Here is an 18,677-nt window from a genome sequence, read left to right as displayed (position 1 = left end):
TATTTCTGAGCAGGTGCTGCTTGATAGCACTATTGATGACACCTTCCATCACTTTACTGATGATCGGTAATTGGTCGGGTTGGATTTGTCCTGCTTTTTGTGTACAGGATATATTGGGCAATTTTCCACATTGTTGGGTAGGTACCAGTGTAGTAACTTTACTGGAACAGCTTGGCTAGGGGAGCAGCAAGTTCTGGAGCACAAGTCTTCAGTAGTATTGCCGGAATGTTGTCAGGGCCCATAGCCTTTGTGTCTCCACCTGTTTCTTGATATCACGTGGAGTGAGTTGAATTGGCTGAAGACTGGTATCTGTAATTCTGGGGACTACTGGAGGAGGCAGAGATGGATCATCTACTCGGCACTTCTGGCTGAAGATAGTTGCAAATGTTTCAGCTTTATCTTTTGCACTGATGTACTGGGCTCTTCCGTCATTGAGGATAGGGATATTTGTGGAGCCGCCTCCTCCAGTGAGTTGTTTAATTGTTCATGACTGGATGTGGCAGGACTGCAGAGCTTTGATCTGATCTGTTGGTTGTGGGATCGCTTAGCTCTGTCTATCAGTTGTTGCTTTCGCTGTTTGGCGTGCAAGTAGTCCTGTTTGGTGTCCTTACCAGGTTGATGCTTCATCTTCAGGTATGCCTGGTGCTGCTCCTGGCATGCCCTCCTGCACTCTGCATTGAACCAGGGTTGATCCCCTGGCTTGATGGTAATGGTTGAGTGGGGGATATGCCGGGCCACGAGGTTACAGATTGTGCTGGAGTATAATTATGCCGCTGGTGATGGCCCACAGTGCCTCGTGGATGCCCAGTCTTGAGTTGCTAGATCTGTGCGAAGTCTGTCCCATTTAGCATAGTGATAGTGCCACGCAACACGATGGAAGTTATTTTCAATGTGAAGGTGGGATTTCGTCTCCACAAGGACTGTGCAATAGTCTCTCTTACCGATACTGTCATGGACAGATGCAACTGTAGCTGGCAGATTAGTAAGGATGAGCTCAGGTATGTTATTCCTTCTTGTTGGTTCCCTCACCACCTGCTGCAGACCCAGTCTAGCAGCTATGTCCTTTAGGACCCGATCAACCTGATCAGTTGTACTGCTGCCGAGCCACTCTTGGTGGTGGACATTGAAATCACCCTCCCAGAGTACGTTTTGCGCCCTTGCCATCCTCAGTGCTTCCTCTAAGTGTTGTTCAACATTGAGGAGTACTGATTCATCAGCTGAGGGAGGATGGTATGTGGTAATCAGCAGGAGGTTTCCTTGCCTCCTGTTTCATGTTTGACCTGAAGCCATGAGACTTTATGGAGTTCGGAGTCAATGTTGAGGACTCTAGAGCACCGCCCTCCTGACTGTATCCCACTGTGCACCACCTTGCTGGGTCTGTCCTGCAGGTGAGACAGGACATATCCACGGATGGTGATGGTGGTGTCTGGGACATGGTCCGTAAGGTATGGTTCTGTGAGTATGTCAGGCTGTTGGTTAACAAGTCTGTGAGACAGCTCTCCCAATTTTGGCACTGATCCCCAGATGTTAGTGAGGAGGACTTTGCAGGGTCGACAGGGCTGTTTTTGCCGTTGTCTTTTTCAGTGCCTGGTTCAATGTCAGGTGATTTGTCATTTCTTTGAGACTTTGTAGCGATTGGTACAACTGAGTGTTTGCTAGGCCATTTCAGAGGGCATTTGAGAGTCAACTACATTGCTGTTGGTCTAGAGTCACATGTAGGCCAGACCAGGTAAAGGTGGCAGATTTCCTTCCCCGAAGGACATTAGTAAACCAGATGGGTTTTTCTGACAAACAGCAATGATTTCATAGTGATCAGTAGATTCTTAATTCCAGACTTTTTTTCCTCCCAGATACAAATCATCAGGACCAGGTATCTTATCCCGCATAGCTAGTCTTCGCAGTACATCGTTCCTCACATTTTTACCCTATCCATTTATCTCTACTGCCAAGATTCTGTGAGCATTCTGTTCCTTGGTAAACACTTAGTGTATATACCAAGCATTCTTGCCGAACCCAGCTCCTCTTTTTGTACCTAGTAGGACCCACTTAATCTCTCTATACTCATTACTGTTCACACCAGTAGAAGATTTTTGGGATCACTTTTATGTTAACTGCCATTCTATTCTTGTACTTTGTCTCTGCCGCTCTTGCTTCCCTCTTCATCTCCCCTGTTAACTTGCTGTTTTGACCTAATCTTCACTTAAAGAATTCAACCGAAATATATCATCCACCCTTTTCTTTTGTTTCCTCAAGATCTTTGGGATACGATGGGTAAGTGTCAGCTTGGCTACTTTAGAAGGAAGAATAGATAGGCAGCATACTATTTAAATGGAGAGACATTGCAAAACTTGGTGATTGAGGGATTTGGGTGTCTTGGTACATGAATCACAATGTTAATAGGTTGGTGCAGCAAGTGATTAGGAAGGCAAACAGAATATTGATGTTTATTCCACGTGGAATAGAATGTGAAAATAGGTATCTTTACTGCAAAGATACAATGTATTGTTGAAACCACATTTGGAATATATGTACAGTTTTGGTTTCCTCATCTAAAAAAGAATGTAATTGCTTTAAAAGAAAATCAAAGAAGGAACACTCAATTTATTCATGAGATAAAGCACACGTTTTATGAAGAAAGATTAAATAGGTTAGGTCTGTGACCATTGAATTTTAAAATGATGAGGTGATATTATTGAAACATAAAAGATCTTGAATGCATTGGGTAGCATGGTTATGCAGACGATGTTTCCTTTCGTGGAGGAAGCTAAAATGAGGGAATATACTTAAGAATAAAAGATATACCTTTTAAGACAGAGATGAGAATTATTTTCTCTCCATAAGGTTGTTAGAATGTAGAATTCTCTCCCCCAGAAGGTAATGGAAGCTGGCTCTTCAAATTTATTTGAGATAGATTTTTGTTTGACAAAGAAGTTGAGAGTTATGGGGAGGGGCAGATGGAAAAGCTAGTTGAAACTCCAACCAGATCAGTCAAGATCTTATTGAATGGTGGAGCAGGTTTTGAAGGACTAAATGACTTCTGCTTTGAAGTCGTATGTTGCTATATCATTTTTATTGCTGTCAAATGAGCCCAGGCATGGAGATACTGTCTTACGAGGTGAAGCTGAGTAGGTTGGGACTCTGTTAATTGGAATTTAAATGAATGAGGGGTGACCTGATTGAAATATATAAGATTCTTAGAGGGCTATACAGCATAGATGCAGGAGAGGTTGTTTTACCTTGTGGGGTGGTGCAGAACCAGAGGGCATTAACCCAGAAAAAGGGATCTCCCATTTGAAACAGGTAAGGAATTTCTTCTCTCCTGAGTAGTGAATCTGTGGAATTCTTTATCGTACAGGCTGAGTCATTAAGTCTATTCAAGGCTGAGGTAGATTTTTAATCAGTAACGGAATCAAGGATTATGGGGGAAAAGGCAGGGAAGTGGAATTGAGGAGTTTCAAATCAATTGTGATCTCATTAGATGGTGGAGCAAACTCAATGGACTCTACGACCTACTTATCATAGCATAACATGGTGATACCACCATTTATTTAGACAATGGACGACTCATATTTTCATTGCACCAACCTACCTTGGATCTATAACCCTAATGGCCTTGTCGAGCAAAAAAATCTATTTATCTGAATTCTGAATTTTTTTGATCCTATGACCTAGCCTCAACAGGATTTTGATGGAGACTTCCAGATTCCTACAGCTCAATGTAAGGAAGTGCTTCCTGACATTGCACCTGAACACCGGGCTCTAATTTTAAGAATATGTTCCCTTGTTCTGGATTCTTCTATGACAGGAAGTAGTTCCTGTCTATCCGGTCAACATCTTAAACACCTCAACTGGATCATCCTTTAATTTTCAATGATCAAAGGAGCATAAACCCAAACTGAGCAATATGTCCTCATACTGGTGCTAAAATGGTTGAATTATAAAAGAGTAATTTTGGCTATGCCATTCTGTACCAAATATAATCTTCCTCAGGGTAAATCTGTTCTGAACAAGAGACATTGAACCTGAAATGTTAACTCTGTTTCTCCGTCCTCAAATACTGTCAGACCTGCAGAGATTTTCCAGCACCTTCTGTTTTTATTTCAGAAGTTTTGAAACATCCTGTTTTGTTTTTATTATGTCCTTTTTGATGTTTGGTGCTTTGAATTGGGTACAGTGTTCTTTTTAAAGTCTGACTAGAGTATTATTTAACTAATATAACTTCCATTCACAATGGAATAAAATCCAACATTCGTGAACCTTTCTATGCTCTTTGAATAAGTTCTTGTGATTTTTACACTCGGTCTCTCCTCTCTGCTCCTTGTTGGTTCTTGGCTTGCCATTTAGAAATACTGTGACTTTCTCTTTTTTCCAAAATGGATGATCGCATACTTGACAAAATTGAATTTCATTTGCCATAGATTTTGATTAATTTAAGCTATTGAGCTCAGTAGAAACTTGCTGCTTTCATTTGTGCTATTTACTGTGCCACCTAACTTGGCGTCAGCAAATTTGTGTATGCAACTCTGTTCCTTATTTATAAATTCAATGAAATTCTGACCTCCCTGTATAATTAAATCCTTGGGGATACTGATAATAACATTATGCCAATTAGGGTTCTTAACTGTTGTCCCTACTTTCTGTCTCTTACCTCCTAATGAATTTTGTAAGTTTGAAGCTAGAGGCTTTTCTCTTGCATGCTTTCTGACCCATGTGATGTGTTTGTGATTTGAGTGAGCAGAGGTTAGTTGTCAACAGGACCTTTAAACACCTCTCTCCCATCTCCTCCAATTTCATCTCCAACATCAAAGCAAATATCTCATGGACTTCTTTGACACTAAGTCTCAGACCATTTGATCTATTGCTTCTGCCATTTATCTCCCTTCCCCCTAACTACCAGGCTAAACCTGTTGTAAAATTCTGTCTTTGTCTGATTTCTATCCTGTTCCCTCTCCAAGTTCATCTTGTCTAAGAGACCCACTTCAAGTTTTTTCTACCTGACTTGCCAAACTACTGACCGTCCAACTTTCCCAGATTGTTGATGTTTTTCTCTCCTCTGGTATCTCATTTAAATCTGTTGTCATTGCTGCTTCTCAGAAAACAAGCCTTGAATCTGTCCATATCAACTCTCTGAAGAACATCTTACCCAGACTCAACCCCCTACTCTATCCCTGTAACCCTAAATTTACTGTGGCTAATCCATCTAGCCTGCACATTATGGGCAATTTAGCATGGTCAATCCACCTCATCTTTGGACTGTGAGAGGAAACCAGAGTGCCTGGAGGAAACCCATGCTGACACAGGGAGAATGTGCAAATTCTACACAGTTGCCTGAAGCTGAAATTGAACAGAGATCCCCCGCGCTGTGAGGCAGCAGTGCTAACCACTCCGCCACCGTGCCACCAGTAAGGATGTCATTAGTCAGTTGGGAAAATTGGATGAGATCGGCAAAAATGGGATTCTTGGTATCAAGACAGGTCAATCCAATTCTCCAACCAAGTGTTGAACAGCGAGACGAGAATCTCACTAGTGAGAGCTACAAGGCCCATTTACATATCACCTTCTGGTTGTATGTCAGTGATGACAACGTCACAACACTTCTTTCTCCTCCTCAGCTGTCTCTGTATTGTCAGACTACTTATTCACCTTCTGGTAGTAGATGAGCATAAATTTGCTGCAGTTAATAATGTGAAGCCTGAAAGCATTGTGTTTGGACCCAGCACCGTCTCTGCTCCCTGGTCATTGAATTCATACCTTTCTCTGGCAACATTTTGAAGCTGTACCTGACTGTTTGTAAGCTTTATGTTATATTTGACCCTGAGATCAGCTTGTGACTGTATCTGTTTCTGCAGATATTTCATAATACTTCTGGAGTCTGCCAGAAACCTTATCCATTTCTTTGTTCGTAGAGTTGATTCTTGTAATAAATTTTTGGTTAGTCTCTATATTTTAACTTCCATAAAGATAAAGTCGTCCAAAATCCTGCCTTTTACTGGATTCACACTAAATCCCAGCCACCTTTCACTTCTGTACCAGTTGAGCTACGTTGCTTTCAAGTTAAGCAATGCCTTGATTTTAAAATGTTCATCCTTGTTTCCAAATGCATTTGTGATGTCACTCTTCTAAATCTCTTTAATCTAATCTGACCCTCCCAGAATTCTGCACTCCTTTTCTAATTCTGGCCTGTTGAGCGTGACTGATTTTGATTACTTTAATTTGGTGGTTGTGCTAGATCTTAAGGTCTGAAATTCCTTCCCCAAGTCACTCCAGCGTCCTTTCCTTATTTTTAAGTTACTTTCTAAAAATTTAAACTATATTTCTAATCAACCTGTTCATAACTGTTATTACAGGCTCTGGAACAGGTGGGACTTGAACCCATGCCCCCCTAGTCCAGTAGTAGGGACTCTACCACCTCACTAAAAAAGGGCCCAAGTCTTTAACCAGCTTTTGATCATCTCCCCTGATACCTTGTTGAGTGATTTGATGTCATATTTCTTTATCGTGCATCCTGACAAGTTTTATAGTGCTGAAGTTGCTATAAAAATACAATTTTTTTCCTCAACCTGCTTTTTTGCATGTTCTTACGCATGGGTTCACAATGATAATTGGCTGCGACTTGAGCAAATCTTCAACTTGTCAGGTACGGGAAATTTTTTGCCAAAGAGGGGAACCAAAAAAAGTGAATTAAATAAAAATAACCTTCTAAATTAACAGCATCATAGTTCTTAGGTCATTGGAGATTTCCCTGATGTTACCCTACCTGTCAGGAAGCTAGAATTCTGTCCCTAGTTGAGGAACATTAAATAAAGCTGCAATAGCACTGTTATCCAGCTGAGATGTGAATGATAATGAATATGGCTGAGAAAGTCTCCCTGTTTACATGAAGTGCCCAACTTCCACTTGGAATATTTTGATAATGGAATTTTTCCCAAATGGCTTTATGAGGATTTTAACTTTGTAAGTGGGAAGAATGATTTCCAAGTGCTGTGCATCATTGTGCCAGTGTGTTGCATAAGTAAGCCATCTGAAGAATTGGCTTTTTAAGGATTTGGGTGAAAAAAAAGTTAGAAAAAGAATTGAATAAATATTCATCCATTCAAATAGATTTTTTTCCATATTAGTGATTGATTTTCTTGCCGTATGTTTACTAGGAACCTAACTGAATAGACTTTTTATGTTTCAGCTCGTCTTCATTCCTGTCTAGATAAAATGCGAGAAGTCTTGAGGGAATCTGTATCAGATCAAGTCATGGTCGATGCTGTGCTGAATAGTCAGTATGATGCACATAAAGCCCTGGACCTTGTGCTATCTGAGGACTGCCATCAAAAAACAAAAAGAAAGGTTCAGAATACAGTCCCTACACGGAAATCCATAGTAGGTATGTGAATCTTTTAGGTTATTTTAGGTTGTATGTGTTTTAATTGCCTCATTTAGTAAAGGAAACAGCAAAGTATTCATCCAGATGGTGAGAGACCAGACAAACACGTGAAGTTGTGCTCTAGTACTGTTTCAAAGTCCCAATGCATGGATTCCCTAGGAATTACCTGGGAGGTTAAGCTTATAATGGACAATTCCCCTACTTCCTGGGATCCTGTGTGAATGACTCTCAGTTGGAGCCTGTGATGTTGGACAGTTCTGGCCTACTTAACAAGATAGTTACCCAGGAAGTGTTAGACAGCAAAAATCCTCATCTTCTCTTGGGTAACTATATAACTGAAACCCTTAAATGCCCCAAGCAGACCCAATGACCCAACTGCTTACTGTTAGTGTAGCCCCCCGACTTGACTGTGGCTTTTCGCAGAACATTTGGCATGTTTAAACTCTTTTCTTACCAGAAAACTGCAGCTAGTGCTATAAAAAGAGGGTGTAGTTTCTATGTGGATTTTGTGCTGCTCTGTCTGAGGATTCCCGTGCAGAGTCTGTTCTGAAGGATCCCACATCAGAATGTCGTTCAGAAAAAGGGGTTCAAGTCCATAGTTCCCTGACAGTGGCCACGCAAGTAGATAGGATGGTAAAGGTGGAGTATGGCATGCTTGTCTTTATTGATCGGGGCATTGAGTACAAGACTCAGGATGTCATGTTGCAGCTTTACAAGGCTTTGATTTGTCCACGCTCACAGTATTGCATTCAATTCTGGTCACCTCATTGCAGCTTTGGAGAGGGTGCAGAAGACGTTTACCAGAATACTATCTGGATTAGAGGGTATGAGCTATAAGGAGAGGCTCAAAAAATACTCCGGTTGTTTTCTCTGGAGTGACGCAGGTTGAAGGAAGATTTGATAGAAGTCTATTAAATTATGAGATGCATTGGTAGGGTTGATAGTGAAAATCTGTTCCACAGAGTTGAAATGTCTAATACTAGGGGTCATGCATTTACGGTGAGAGGAGTAAGTTCAAAGGAGGTGTGAGGGGCAAGGTTTTTACGCAGAGTGTTAGGTGCCTGGAATGCACAGCCAGGGGTGGTGGTGGAGCCACAGATAAGGGCATTTAAGGGATTTTTAGACAAGCATGTGAATATGCAAGGAATGGAGGTATATGGACCATGGACAGGCAGAAAGGATTAGTTTTATTTGGTATCATGTTCGGCACAACATCATGGGCCAAAGGGCCTATTCCTGTGCTGTACTGTTCTGTGTTCTAAAAATGACAGGAAGGTCAGTATGTATATTTTTGTCTGACTGGGGTCAGAAATGAGATTTCTGATCCGATGATCTGAGCCATCATGTAACTTTAAAACTTATTGAAGATTCTGTGGTCAAAGATGAAACATGGCTAATTCAGCAGGTTGGCATTTTTTTTAATGTTGGATTTCACCATGCATATAAAACTGTGGCACTGCATGTTAGTGCAGAAATTATGAAACCCAGGTGTGAGTTTTAGTCTGCCAGATGAATAGATAGGTATATCTTGCTGACCTTTGTGTTTAATTAATACCTACTTTTCTGCAGCACAACAGTTTGTGAATTTTATTTTGAGTAATCCCACACTGCAGTTATACTACTGGCACTTTATCATCTGTGATGCTTTGGACCACTTGAGGCAGCCAAGATGAATCATCCACTTGGCATGTCTGGCTGAAGATTGCTGCGCATACTTCAACGTTATCTTTTGCACTGATGTGTGGAGCTGTTCCATCATTGACGATGAGAATATTTGAGGAGCCGCCTCCCCCAGTGAGTTGTTTAATTGTCCACCACCATTCATGACTGGATGTGGCAGGACGACAGAGCCCAGTTCTGATCATCTGTTTGTGGGATTGCTTAGCTCTGTCTATTACTTGTTGCTTATGCTGTTTGGCATGCACTTAGTCCTGTTTGGTAGCTTCACCAGGTTGACACCTCATTTTTGGGTATGCCTGGTGCTGCTCCTGGTATGCCCTGCTGCACTCTCCATTGAAACAGGGTTGATCCCTTGGCTTGATGGTAATGGTTGAGTAGGGAATATGCTGGGCCATGAGGTTGCAGATGGTTTTGGAGTAGGATTCTGCAGTTGTTGGTGGCCCACAGTGCCTCATGAACACCCAGTCCTGAGTTGCTAAATCTGTTCAAAGTCTGTCCCATTTAGCATGATAGTGCCACATAACATGATGGAGGGTATTCTCAGTGTGGAAGCAGGACTTCGTCTCCCCAAAGACTGTATAGTGGTCGTTCTTAATTGTACAGTCATGGGCAGGCGCATCTGCAGCCAGCAGATAGGTAAGGGTGAGGTTAAATATGTTCTTCCCTCTTGTTGGTGCCGTCATCACCTGCTGCAGAACCAGTCTAGCAGTGATTTCGGTTAGGACCTGGCCAGCTCAATCAGCGATGAACATTGAAATCCCTAACTAAGAGCACATTTTGCACCCTTGCCACCTTTAGTGGTTCCTGCACATGTTGCTCAACATGGAGGAATACTGATTCAACAGCCGAGGGAGGACAATGCATGAGTAATCATCAGGCACTTTCCTCACCCAGGTTTCCTTAATGAGGACCGGAGTCAATGTTGAGGAGTGCTGGGGCAGCTCCCTCCCAATTGTTTACCACTGTGCTGCCACCTCTGCTGGGTCTGCGCTGCTGGTGGGACAGGACATATCCAGGAATAGTGATGTTGGTGTCTGGGAAGTTGTCTGTAGTGTATAAATCCATGAGTCAGGCTGTCGCTTCATGTCGTATGGGAGACAGCTCTCCCAATTTTGGCACTAATCCCCCAGACGTTAGTAAGGAGGACTTTGCAGGGTTGACAGAGTAGTTTTTGCCATTGTCGTTTTTGGTGCCTAGGTCAATATCGCGTGGTCCGTCCAGCTCTCTTTCTTTGTTGAGAAGTTTCATAGCAGTTGTTACGACCGAGTGGCTTGCTGGCCATTTCAGAAGTCAGTTGAGAGTCACTTGCATTGCTGTGGCTGTGGAGTCACAAGTAGGCCAGACCAGATGAAGAAAGACAGATTTTCTTCCCTGAAGGACATTAGTGAGGCAGATGGGTTTTTCTGGCAATCAACAGTGAGCAGTAGATTCCAGATATTTTTCAAAATTGTTCCGAAGAAGGATCACTGAACCTGAGACATTAACTCTATTTTCTGTCGGCAGATGTTGCTAGACCTGTTGTGTTTCTCCAGCTAATTTTTTTTTGTGTGTGCTGCAGCTGGTAGTGTTCCAATGCATCTGCTGCCCTTAGAACACAAAATATTTTTTTTCCCCAAAGATTGTTCTTGAGATTTGCTCGAGGGCTACTTTTTGATTTTCTGGGGTTCCTTTTGTGATTTCCAAGATTCCTTTTTCAAAGTCTCTAATTCATTTATTCGATGACACAATTATGCTGCAAAAATACCTCCTGTGCCTGTACTGACTTATGGTATATTTGGACTTGCACTGAAGCAGAATTCAGACAGTTTCATCAGTATCTTCACTAATTATCAGTCTTTTCTAAACTTAAAGCCACATCACATAAGGAAAGCATTAATTTCCTGCACACTATTTAAGTTGATACAAGACAAAAGGCATAAGTTACCAAAATTTTTATACGAAATAACTGACAGACACTTCTACACACAAAAAAACCATCATTGTAAACACACCTTCTTTATATTTGGTGAGATCATAGCTAAACGTTTTTCCGTACACTTTTACACAAAGTTGGAAAATTTTAACCAGACAGATACTCCCCTTTGTATTGCACCTTTGATGTCAGTCTCAAGGTTAAATTTAACAGTTGACGCAGTGTTTATTGCAAATGGATCCACCACAATTTTCCCTGTATAGTAATTATTGAAATTATACAGCCTTGAGCTAAAGCTAATGGGGGAAATTGTTGGATGTCTTGTTGAAGGTGATCATTGCCTGGCAATTGTGTAGTACGAATGTTTCTTGAAATTTACCAACCCAAGCCTCTCTGCATGCCATGCTGCTCAGAAATTTTCTGATTTTTGCGCTCTATTTGTAAGGCTTATACCTATGCTTATCAATTGACATGAGCAAATAGTGAATGTTTTAGAGGTCAGAGTACAGTAAATAGTAGAGATGGGAACATAAAATTCCAGCTACATTGATAGATTGAATGGGCAAAACTGGCAGATGAATTTTGACGTAGGCCAGTGTAAGATAATCCATTATTTGACTGGGAAAAAGAATAAATTCAAATTTTTTTTTTTAAACATTGAAAAGATAGGAACACTGAGACACCAAGGTTGGTTTGATCTCATCCTGCTTCTAATGGCATTTTGGTAGCTAAGGCATGGAATTTGGTGCAGAGAATGAGGACATTGTCTTCAGTGTTCACACTATTTAATTGTAACAAATTACAACTCATCCAGACCTGGGTGTAAGGGAAGGCGTTTGACGATTTAACAAATGTAGTAGAGTGACAAAGGTTATGTTTACAATCCTGTGATTCCCTCGATAGTGAGGTAGACTCAGAATGCTTTAGAGCTGCAAGATTTAACTTGAGGAGAAACTTAGAATATAGCGGTGTTTTGGAATTTAGGATTTTGAAAGGAGGTGATAGTTTGTTTGAGGGGAACTTTTTCCACTAGTGAACCTGTCTGGAACAAATGGATATTATCTTAAAACAAGAGTAAGAGTCAGGTGATTCAGGAGAGAAGACAGGAAATACCTAAACAGAAACATGTAATGGCTGGTAGAATTACAGAACACTATACTACAAAAGTAGTAATCCCAACCGATATATGACATTAGTGGTCCTGGAGTCCAGGTAGGAATTTAGGGTACAGATCAGGCAAAGTAGGATTTGCTATGTGCTTAATAATGCAACCTTAAAAGGCAGATCCATCATAGAGTCTGGGACTTGGTCAGAAAACCTTTCAAGCAAACTGATAAAGTGCTTCTAAGTGGACAAAAAGCAAGAAATTTATTTGTATTGTGGGGCAATAATTTATGCATTTTTAGCTGGCTGCATGTCAGTTGTTTTCTTGTGGCTACATCTAAGGCAGCCTCCAACAGTCTGACTACTTTCTTCCTGGTTCATTTAAGTAGGTTATTATTATCAGACGAACCTACCGAATATCCAGAAATTTTATTTGTGGATTTCTTAATATTTTGGTTTGAGACAATGATGGTTTTAGGCTTCAGTGAATGCCATCATTCTGTCAATCTTTCTGTCCAGTAAAGAAATGTAAATTTACATATCCCAACATGATTAAATGATTTATAACCAGGATGTAATCAATGCTTCCGTTGTAAGTTCCGTGAAGTGATTCTAATTTAATAAGATGCCATGCAGGAGGCTGCTGAGTAAGATAAGGGCCCATGGTGTTAGAGGCAAGGTGGTAGCACGGATAGAAGATTTGGCTGTCTGGCAGAAAGCAGAGAGTAGGGAGAAAGCGGTCTTTCTCAGGATGGCAGCCAGTGACAAGTGGTGGTCCGCAAGGGTCAGTGCTGGGACCACAACTTTTCACTTTGTTCATTAATGATTTAGATGAAGGAACTGTGGGCATTCTGGCTAAGTTTGCAGACGATACAAAGATAGGTGGAAGGACAGGTAGTATTGAGGAGGTGGCGAGGCTGCAGAAGGACTTGGACAGGTTAGGAGAGTAGGCAAAGAAGTTGGCAGATGGAGTACAGTGTGGGAACGTGTGAGGTCATGCACTTTGGTAAGAAGAATAAAAGCATGGACTATCTTCTAAATGGGGAGAAAATTCAGAAGTCTGAAGTGCAAAGAGACTTGGGAGTTCTCGTCCAGGATTCTCTCAAGGTAAACTTGCAGGTTGCGTCAGTAGTCAGGAAGGCAAATGCAGTGTTGGCATTTATTTTGAGAGGACTTGAATATAAAAGCAGTGATGTACTACTGAGGCTTTATAAGACTCTGGTCAGGCCACATTTGGGGTATTGCGTGCAGTTTTTTGCCCCATATCTCAGGAAGGATTTGCTGGCCCTGGAGCGGGTTCAGAGGAGGTTCACGAGAATGGTCCCAGGAATGGAAAGCTTAACATATGAGGAACGTTTGAGGACTCTGAGACTATACTCATTGAAGTTTAGAAGGATGAGGGGTATCTAATTGAAACTTACAGAATACTGAGTGGCCTGGACAGAGTGGATGTTGGGAAGATACTTCCAATGGTAGGAGAGCCTAGGACCCGAGGGCGCAGCCTTAGAGTAAAGGGAAGACCTTTTAGAACGGAGATAAGGAGAAACTACTTCAGCCAGAGAGTGGTGAATCTATGGAATTCACTGCCACAGAAGGCTGCGGAGGCCAGGTCATTGAATACATTTAAGACTGAGATAGACAGCTTCTTGATTATCAAGGGTTACGGGGAGAAAGCAGGAGAATGGGGTTGAGGAACTTATCAGTCATGATTGAACGGTGGAGCAGGCTCGGTGGGCCGAATGACCTAATTTCAGCTCCTATGCCTTGTGGTTTTTATGGTCTTAATTTCTTGTATTCTGACATATAAGAACTGGAATATTCTAAGTTTAAAGTAATAAAATGTATGCTTGAAATAGTAAGATCATGGGCATCATGGTGGCTCAGTGATTAACATTGCCTTTCTGTGCCAGAGATCCGCGTTTGATTCCAGCCTTGGGTGACTGTCTGTGTGGCGTTTGCACATCTTCCTGGTGCCTGCGTGTGTTTCCACCACATGATCTGGTTTCCACCCGCAGTCCAAAGTTGGGCAGGTTAGGTGATTGGCCACGGTAGATTGTCCGTAGTGTCCAGGAATGCACAAGTGGGTTGGCCATGGTAAATGCGGGGTTATGGGGATAGGGTGGTTGCGGGCTGGGATGCTTTTACGAGAGTCTGTGCAGATTCGAGGGGCCAAATGGCCTCTTTCCATACTGTAAGGATTCTGTGATTCTATGATAAGATATAGGAATAGAACTGGGAAATTCTACCCATCGAGTGTACTCTGCCATTTGATCATGGCTGATCTGTTTCTCAACCCTAAATAATATGCTAGGCAGGTAGCATTGGCAGAGAGAGAAAGGATCCATGACTTAGGTCCATGATTTTCTTTTTTGTCAGTCTTTTGACCTGAAACCTTTCCTTTGATTTTCTCTCTGTAGATGCTGCCTGGCCTACTGATTATTTGCTGCATATTGTATTCTTATTTCCAATTATAGCGTCCAGAGGAATTTACTTCTATATATTTAATTTAATTAGTTTTGATAATTTTATATTTTTGAAAAGTTGTTTTAATAACAAATGCCTTTTTTTCCTTTCATTCTTTTGTGGCCCCGTCTTCTTCCAATCTGACAAAATTGGGGATTGCCATTGGATTTCTGAAATCCTATTTGTTTTCTTGTTCATCATCTGACCATTTCTGGCTATCGTAAGGTAAGGAGATATATTTTATTCATCCAAATTAGTAGATTCTAAACCCACAGATTCATGTTTACCAGTAATGTTGTTAGATGACACTGATAATTCTTCAGCTTTTGATTTGAGTATTCTACTGTCGACCAAATCTGAGTTCAGTTCTGTGTCTGCTCCCATGGCAGCCTGTGAATCTGTTAATAATGAAAGTGCAAATGAGGGAGAGGAAACCTCAGCACAGTGCATTTCGTTGTTGGAAATGATCAAAGAAACCCCAAACGTGGCACAGACAGATGCGAAGACATTAAATTGCCCGTTGATTGACCAGGCTACAATAAGTTCAGTTGAAGGCATAAATCTTGCTGATCTGATTAAAGCCAGTGAGCATAGTGACTGCCAAGATTTGAATCCAACTATGCTACCTCTCTGTGAAAAATCAGAATTGCCGACAGTAATGAATTTTGAACAGTCTGTCAGGCCTGCATCAAACATATCAAGGTTGTCTTTATTAACACAAAATAATACTGAAGGAATTTCACAACCCTCCCCTACGTCCCTGTCAAAACTGCCTTTTACAACATTGAACACTAATCACACTCCATCTAATTCTTTCAGTGTGCCAGCACAAAATCCTGAGTGCTTAACATCATCACTTGGGGCTTTGAGTCTTGTTGATCAACTGAACCAACACCAGCAGAAAAGTAATAGACTCAATACTACACTGGTTACAAATGCCCAAAGCAGTCCAGTAGACATAACAAGAGAAAATAATTTGTCCTTTCATCAGTATGGAAGTCCGTCTCTGGCTGATCTTATTGAGGAACATAAAAAAAATAGTCCCAGCAGCTCAAATTCCTCCTTTGTTCCTTCTAGGTTTCCGTCAGTAAGGTCAACGCATAGTGCAATATTGCCTTTAGGGTCTTTATCTTTGGCACAGTTAGCCAGCGAATGCCAGACTAAAACAACAGCAGATACATTCACAGGATCGTTGTCATCGTTAATAACATGCAAGCCAATGCATATTTCTGAAATGGGAAATATGTCACTGTTTGATTTGATCACAGAAAATACTCAACAAATGCCTGAAAATTCAAAAGCAAAGGATGCTCATTTTGTTACAAGTGAAAATCAGCATTCTTCAGGAAAAACCATAGGGCAGCTATCTACTGATTTGAATGTGCTGACACAACAAAATACCTCAGCATTGGACACTGATCTTCTAAACATGTATATTCAAAAATCTGTTCTTCAAAATACAAAACCAGTGAATTACAAAGCATTTAATAGGAATACAAGTATTCATAATCACAAGCTTTCAAAGCGAACGAGGACCACATCTTGGACAAAACATTGTTGTGCTGAACCATCTTGTTTTGCTCTTGCAATGTGTTTTCAGAATCCTGTAAGGAAAAAGAAAAAATCTTTACTTAATATTCACACAACATTTTTATACAGCAGACAAGTTCCGGAAACAAAGGGAGAAGATCAGGTCCCTTTATTTGAAATAAAACCATTTGACTTCAGTACGCCTTCTCCAGATGATATTATAAAGGCTAGCCAGAAGAAAGCTTTTATTAGAGACTAAGGCTAATATGACGCTGCCTTCCTTTGTTTAATACTGGGGGGAATTGTTTTTTGTCTAGTTAGAAATGTTTTGGACTGGACCTTCATTTGAATTTTTGGGGAAATTGTTCAGTTAGTTCACATGTACAGGCATTGTTTCAGGCTGTTGGTACATATTTAAAAAAAAAGGAAGGTTGTTGACGAACTTTCCACACTTAATTTAGTTCAGTCACTGGGTACTATCCGTTGTGACGCAATGCTGAACTTTACCTCTATCTAAAAGTAATGTATATACAAATCTTCATTCTTCATATGTTGTATTAAGATGACTTTTTTTGGACCAATCTTTATGAAAATTTTGGATTTTTACTTTTAATTTTTATAATATTCTTAAATGAGTTTTACAGAAGTACTACGTTGGTATATTTGTAATTTTTCTATAATTCTAATAGTGAAAAGCAGCTTTCCAATTTGCAAGAATTTCTTCCTTCTTCGCCAAAGCTGAAGTTTGGCATTTAACAAAAATTCTTTGCATTTGCTTTTAGTGTCAAGTGGAAAACATTACAGAAGACCATAATGCAAGAAATAACATTTTTTAAAACACAATATCCTAAAGGGTGCAACATGATGTTTTTTTGGTGGTGATGTGGAACTGGTTGCTTTTTCAGTACTATTCTCCGCAGTTGTTCAAATTGCATATCCAAGCTCGCTATTTATATCAGGGATGATAACCATGCAAAACGGTAATTTCACTGGAAGTACGTAAGTTGTATGAGAGTCCAGAATAGTCAATTTTAAGATCACTTAAATTTATAACAATTAGTGCACAAAAGTTCGATTGTAAAATATCGGTGTTATACTTCTTGTACTGAGCAATTCATCAATGAGAAGGACGTAAAGGTTGTGTTGTGAATTAGTATTTTCCATTATTGTCCCATATGGACTCGTTATGAAATATAAGCAGACATTTTCATTTTACTATGTCATAGCTGATACCAGTAAATCAAATATAGTACGGTTGGGGTAAAGTTTCTCTTCCAGCAATGCAAAACTGTCTTGCAGTAAATTGGATACAGTGTTGCCATTGTGTCTGTTTCTATTTTCCATTGACTTTGAAAATGTTGCCAAGTTTTTTTCACTTCAAATTAAGTGAAAGTAACAGAAAAACCAGGAAACAAGCTTCCAAAAGGGGTGAACAATTGTTCTGTGAACTTCAGTTGAAGGACAATTAGAATAAAATTTACAGCCAATTTACGATGTGCTTCTCGTGCTGTTGGGGTAGACTAATTTCACACCCAAGACTGGTCCCCTTGTTAGCTATTTTGATCAAACTTTATTTGTCTTCTCTGGAGAAATGGTGAAGTTACAGATCAAGTAGGTTAAGCTGTTAAATTGTAGGACCTCCTTCCACTAGTATTGCACTTGCTGCCCCTACTTTTTGTATGATGACCGAATCTCATCCTCCAACTTGCAAACTGGCAATTAAAAATAGTTTGATAATAAAAGTCAGATTGTAAATAGATTAAGATTGGATAGCTGTATGTTCACATTCATTGTGGTACATGACATGATGTGCCTAATACAGTTGCAATTTCATGAGCTGAAAGTTGTGGCGTGAACTTGCCATTAAAATATAATCTCTGGAGAATTTGACCTTACTATGTTTGTCACTGTAATTGACACTGGCAAGTTTTATTGTTGATGCTTAATGTTGTATATTTAAAAGAAGTAAAAGATTTTAACAAAAATTCGAAAATTAAAATGATTTGATCGAACTATTCGTAAGCCAATATTTTAAAACTTGTATACATTTCAAATAAGTTAATTTACTGGCCAGTATATATTTTTATATAAAAGTTAAATCACTGAATTTAGATTTTACAGTATTATTTAAATATTGAGATTTTGAAGTTGTAATGTCATTGAAAATGGTCTTATGGATTCTGAACTGCATAAATAAATTGAATTTTAAAAATATGGTTATTGCCTGGATTGTGCAATGAGAATAATGGTGAGACTAACATTAGCGAATTAACTATAGTAGTTAAAATGACAGCAGCCTTCAGATCATATGGTTGCAGTTAAACCTGGAAATTCAGAAGGTATAGTCTGATTTATCCTGCTACATCACAAGATTGCACTGTAGTATTACAGTGGGTCCTTGACCTATGAATGTTTGACTTTCGAACACAATCTCAGAGGTACAATTTTAAAGATCTTATTTCCCTACTTACAGGCAGCTCTTTGTATTATCCTGCATTATGTTCTGACTTACAAATAAATTGACTTGCGAACGGAACCTTTTTGCAATTCACAGACTGCCTGTACTTTGCTGACAGGCTCAATCTGAAGATGATTGTAAGGATGTGAAGTTGC

The 18,677-nt window shown here is 40.2% G+C and overlaps 1 protein-coding gene across 1 annotated transcript in view; it reads left to right on the top strand.

Annotated features, from left to right (window-relative positions):
• Positions 1-17,551, top strand: part of hbs1l (HBS1-like translational GTPase) — a 47,207-nt gene extending 29,656 nt beyond the window's left edge. The window contains exons 4-5 of the mRNA XM_048597450.1: positions 7,181-7,375; positions 14,765-17,551. Of these exons, the coding sequence (XP_048453407.1) occupies positions 7,181-7,375; positions 14,765-16,323 (1,754 nt within the window). The 3' untranslated portion in view covers positions 16,324-17,551. The remainder of the gene's footprint in view (positions 1-7,180; positions 7,376-14,764) is intronic.
• The last annotated feature ends 1,126 nt before the right edge of the window (positions 17,552-18,677 follow it).

Source organism: Rhincodon typus, chromosome 5 (assembly GCF_021869965.1).
Source record: "Rhincodon typus isolate 14 chromosome 5, sRhiTyp1.1, whole genome shotgun sequence".
NCBI classification, from domain to species: domain Eukaryota; kingdom Metazoa; phylum Chordata; class Chondrichthyes; order Orectolobiformes; family Rhincodontidae; genus Rhincodon; species Rhincodon typus.
Note: the sequence above shows the minus strand (reverse complement) of the source record. Positions and strands in the feature narration are given on the sequence as shown.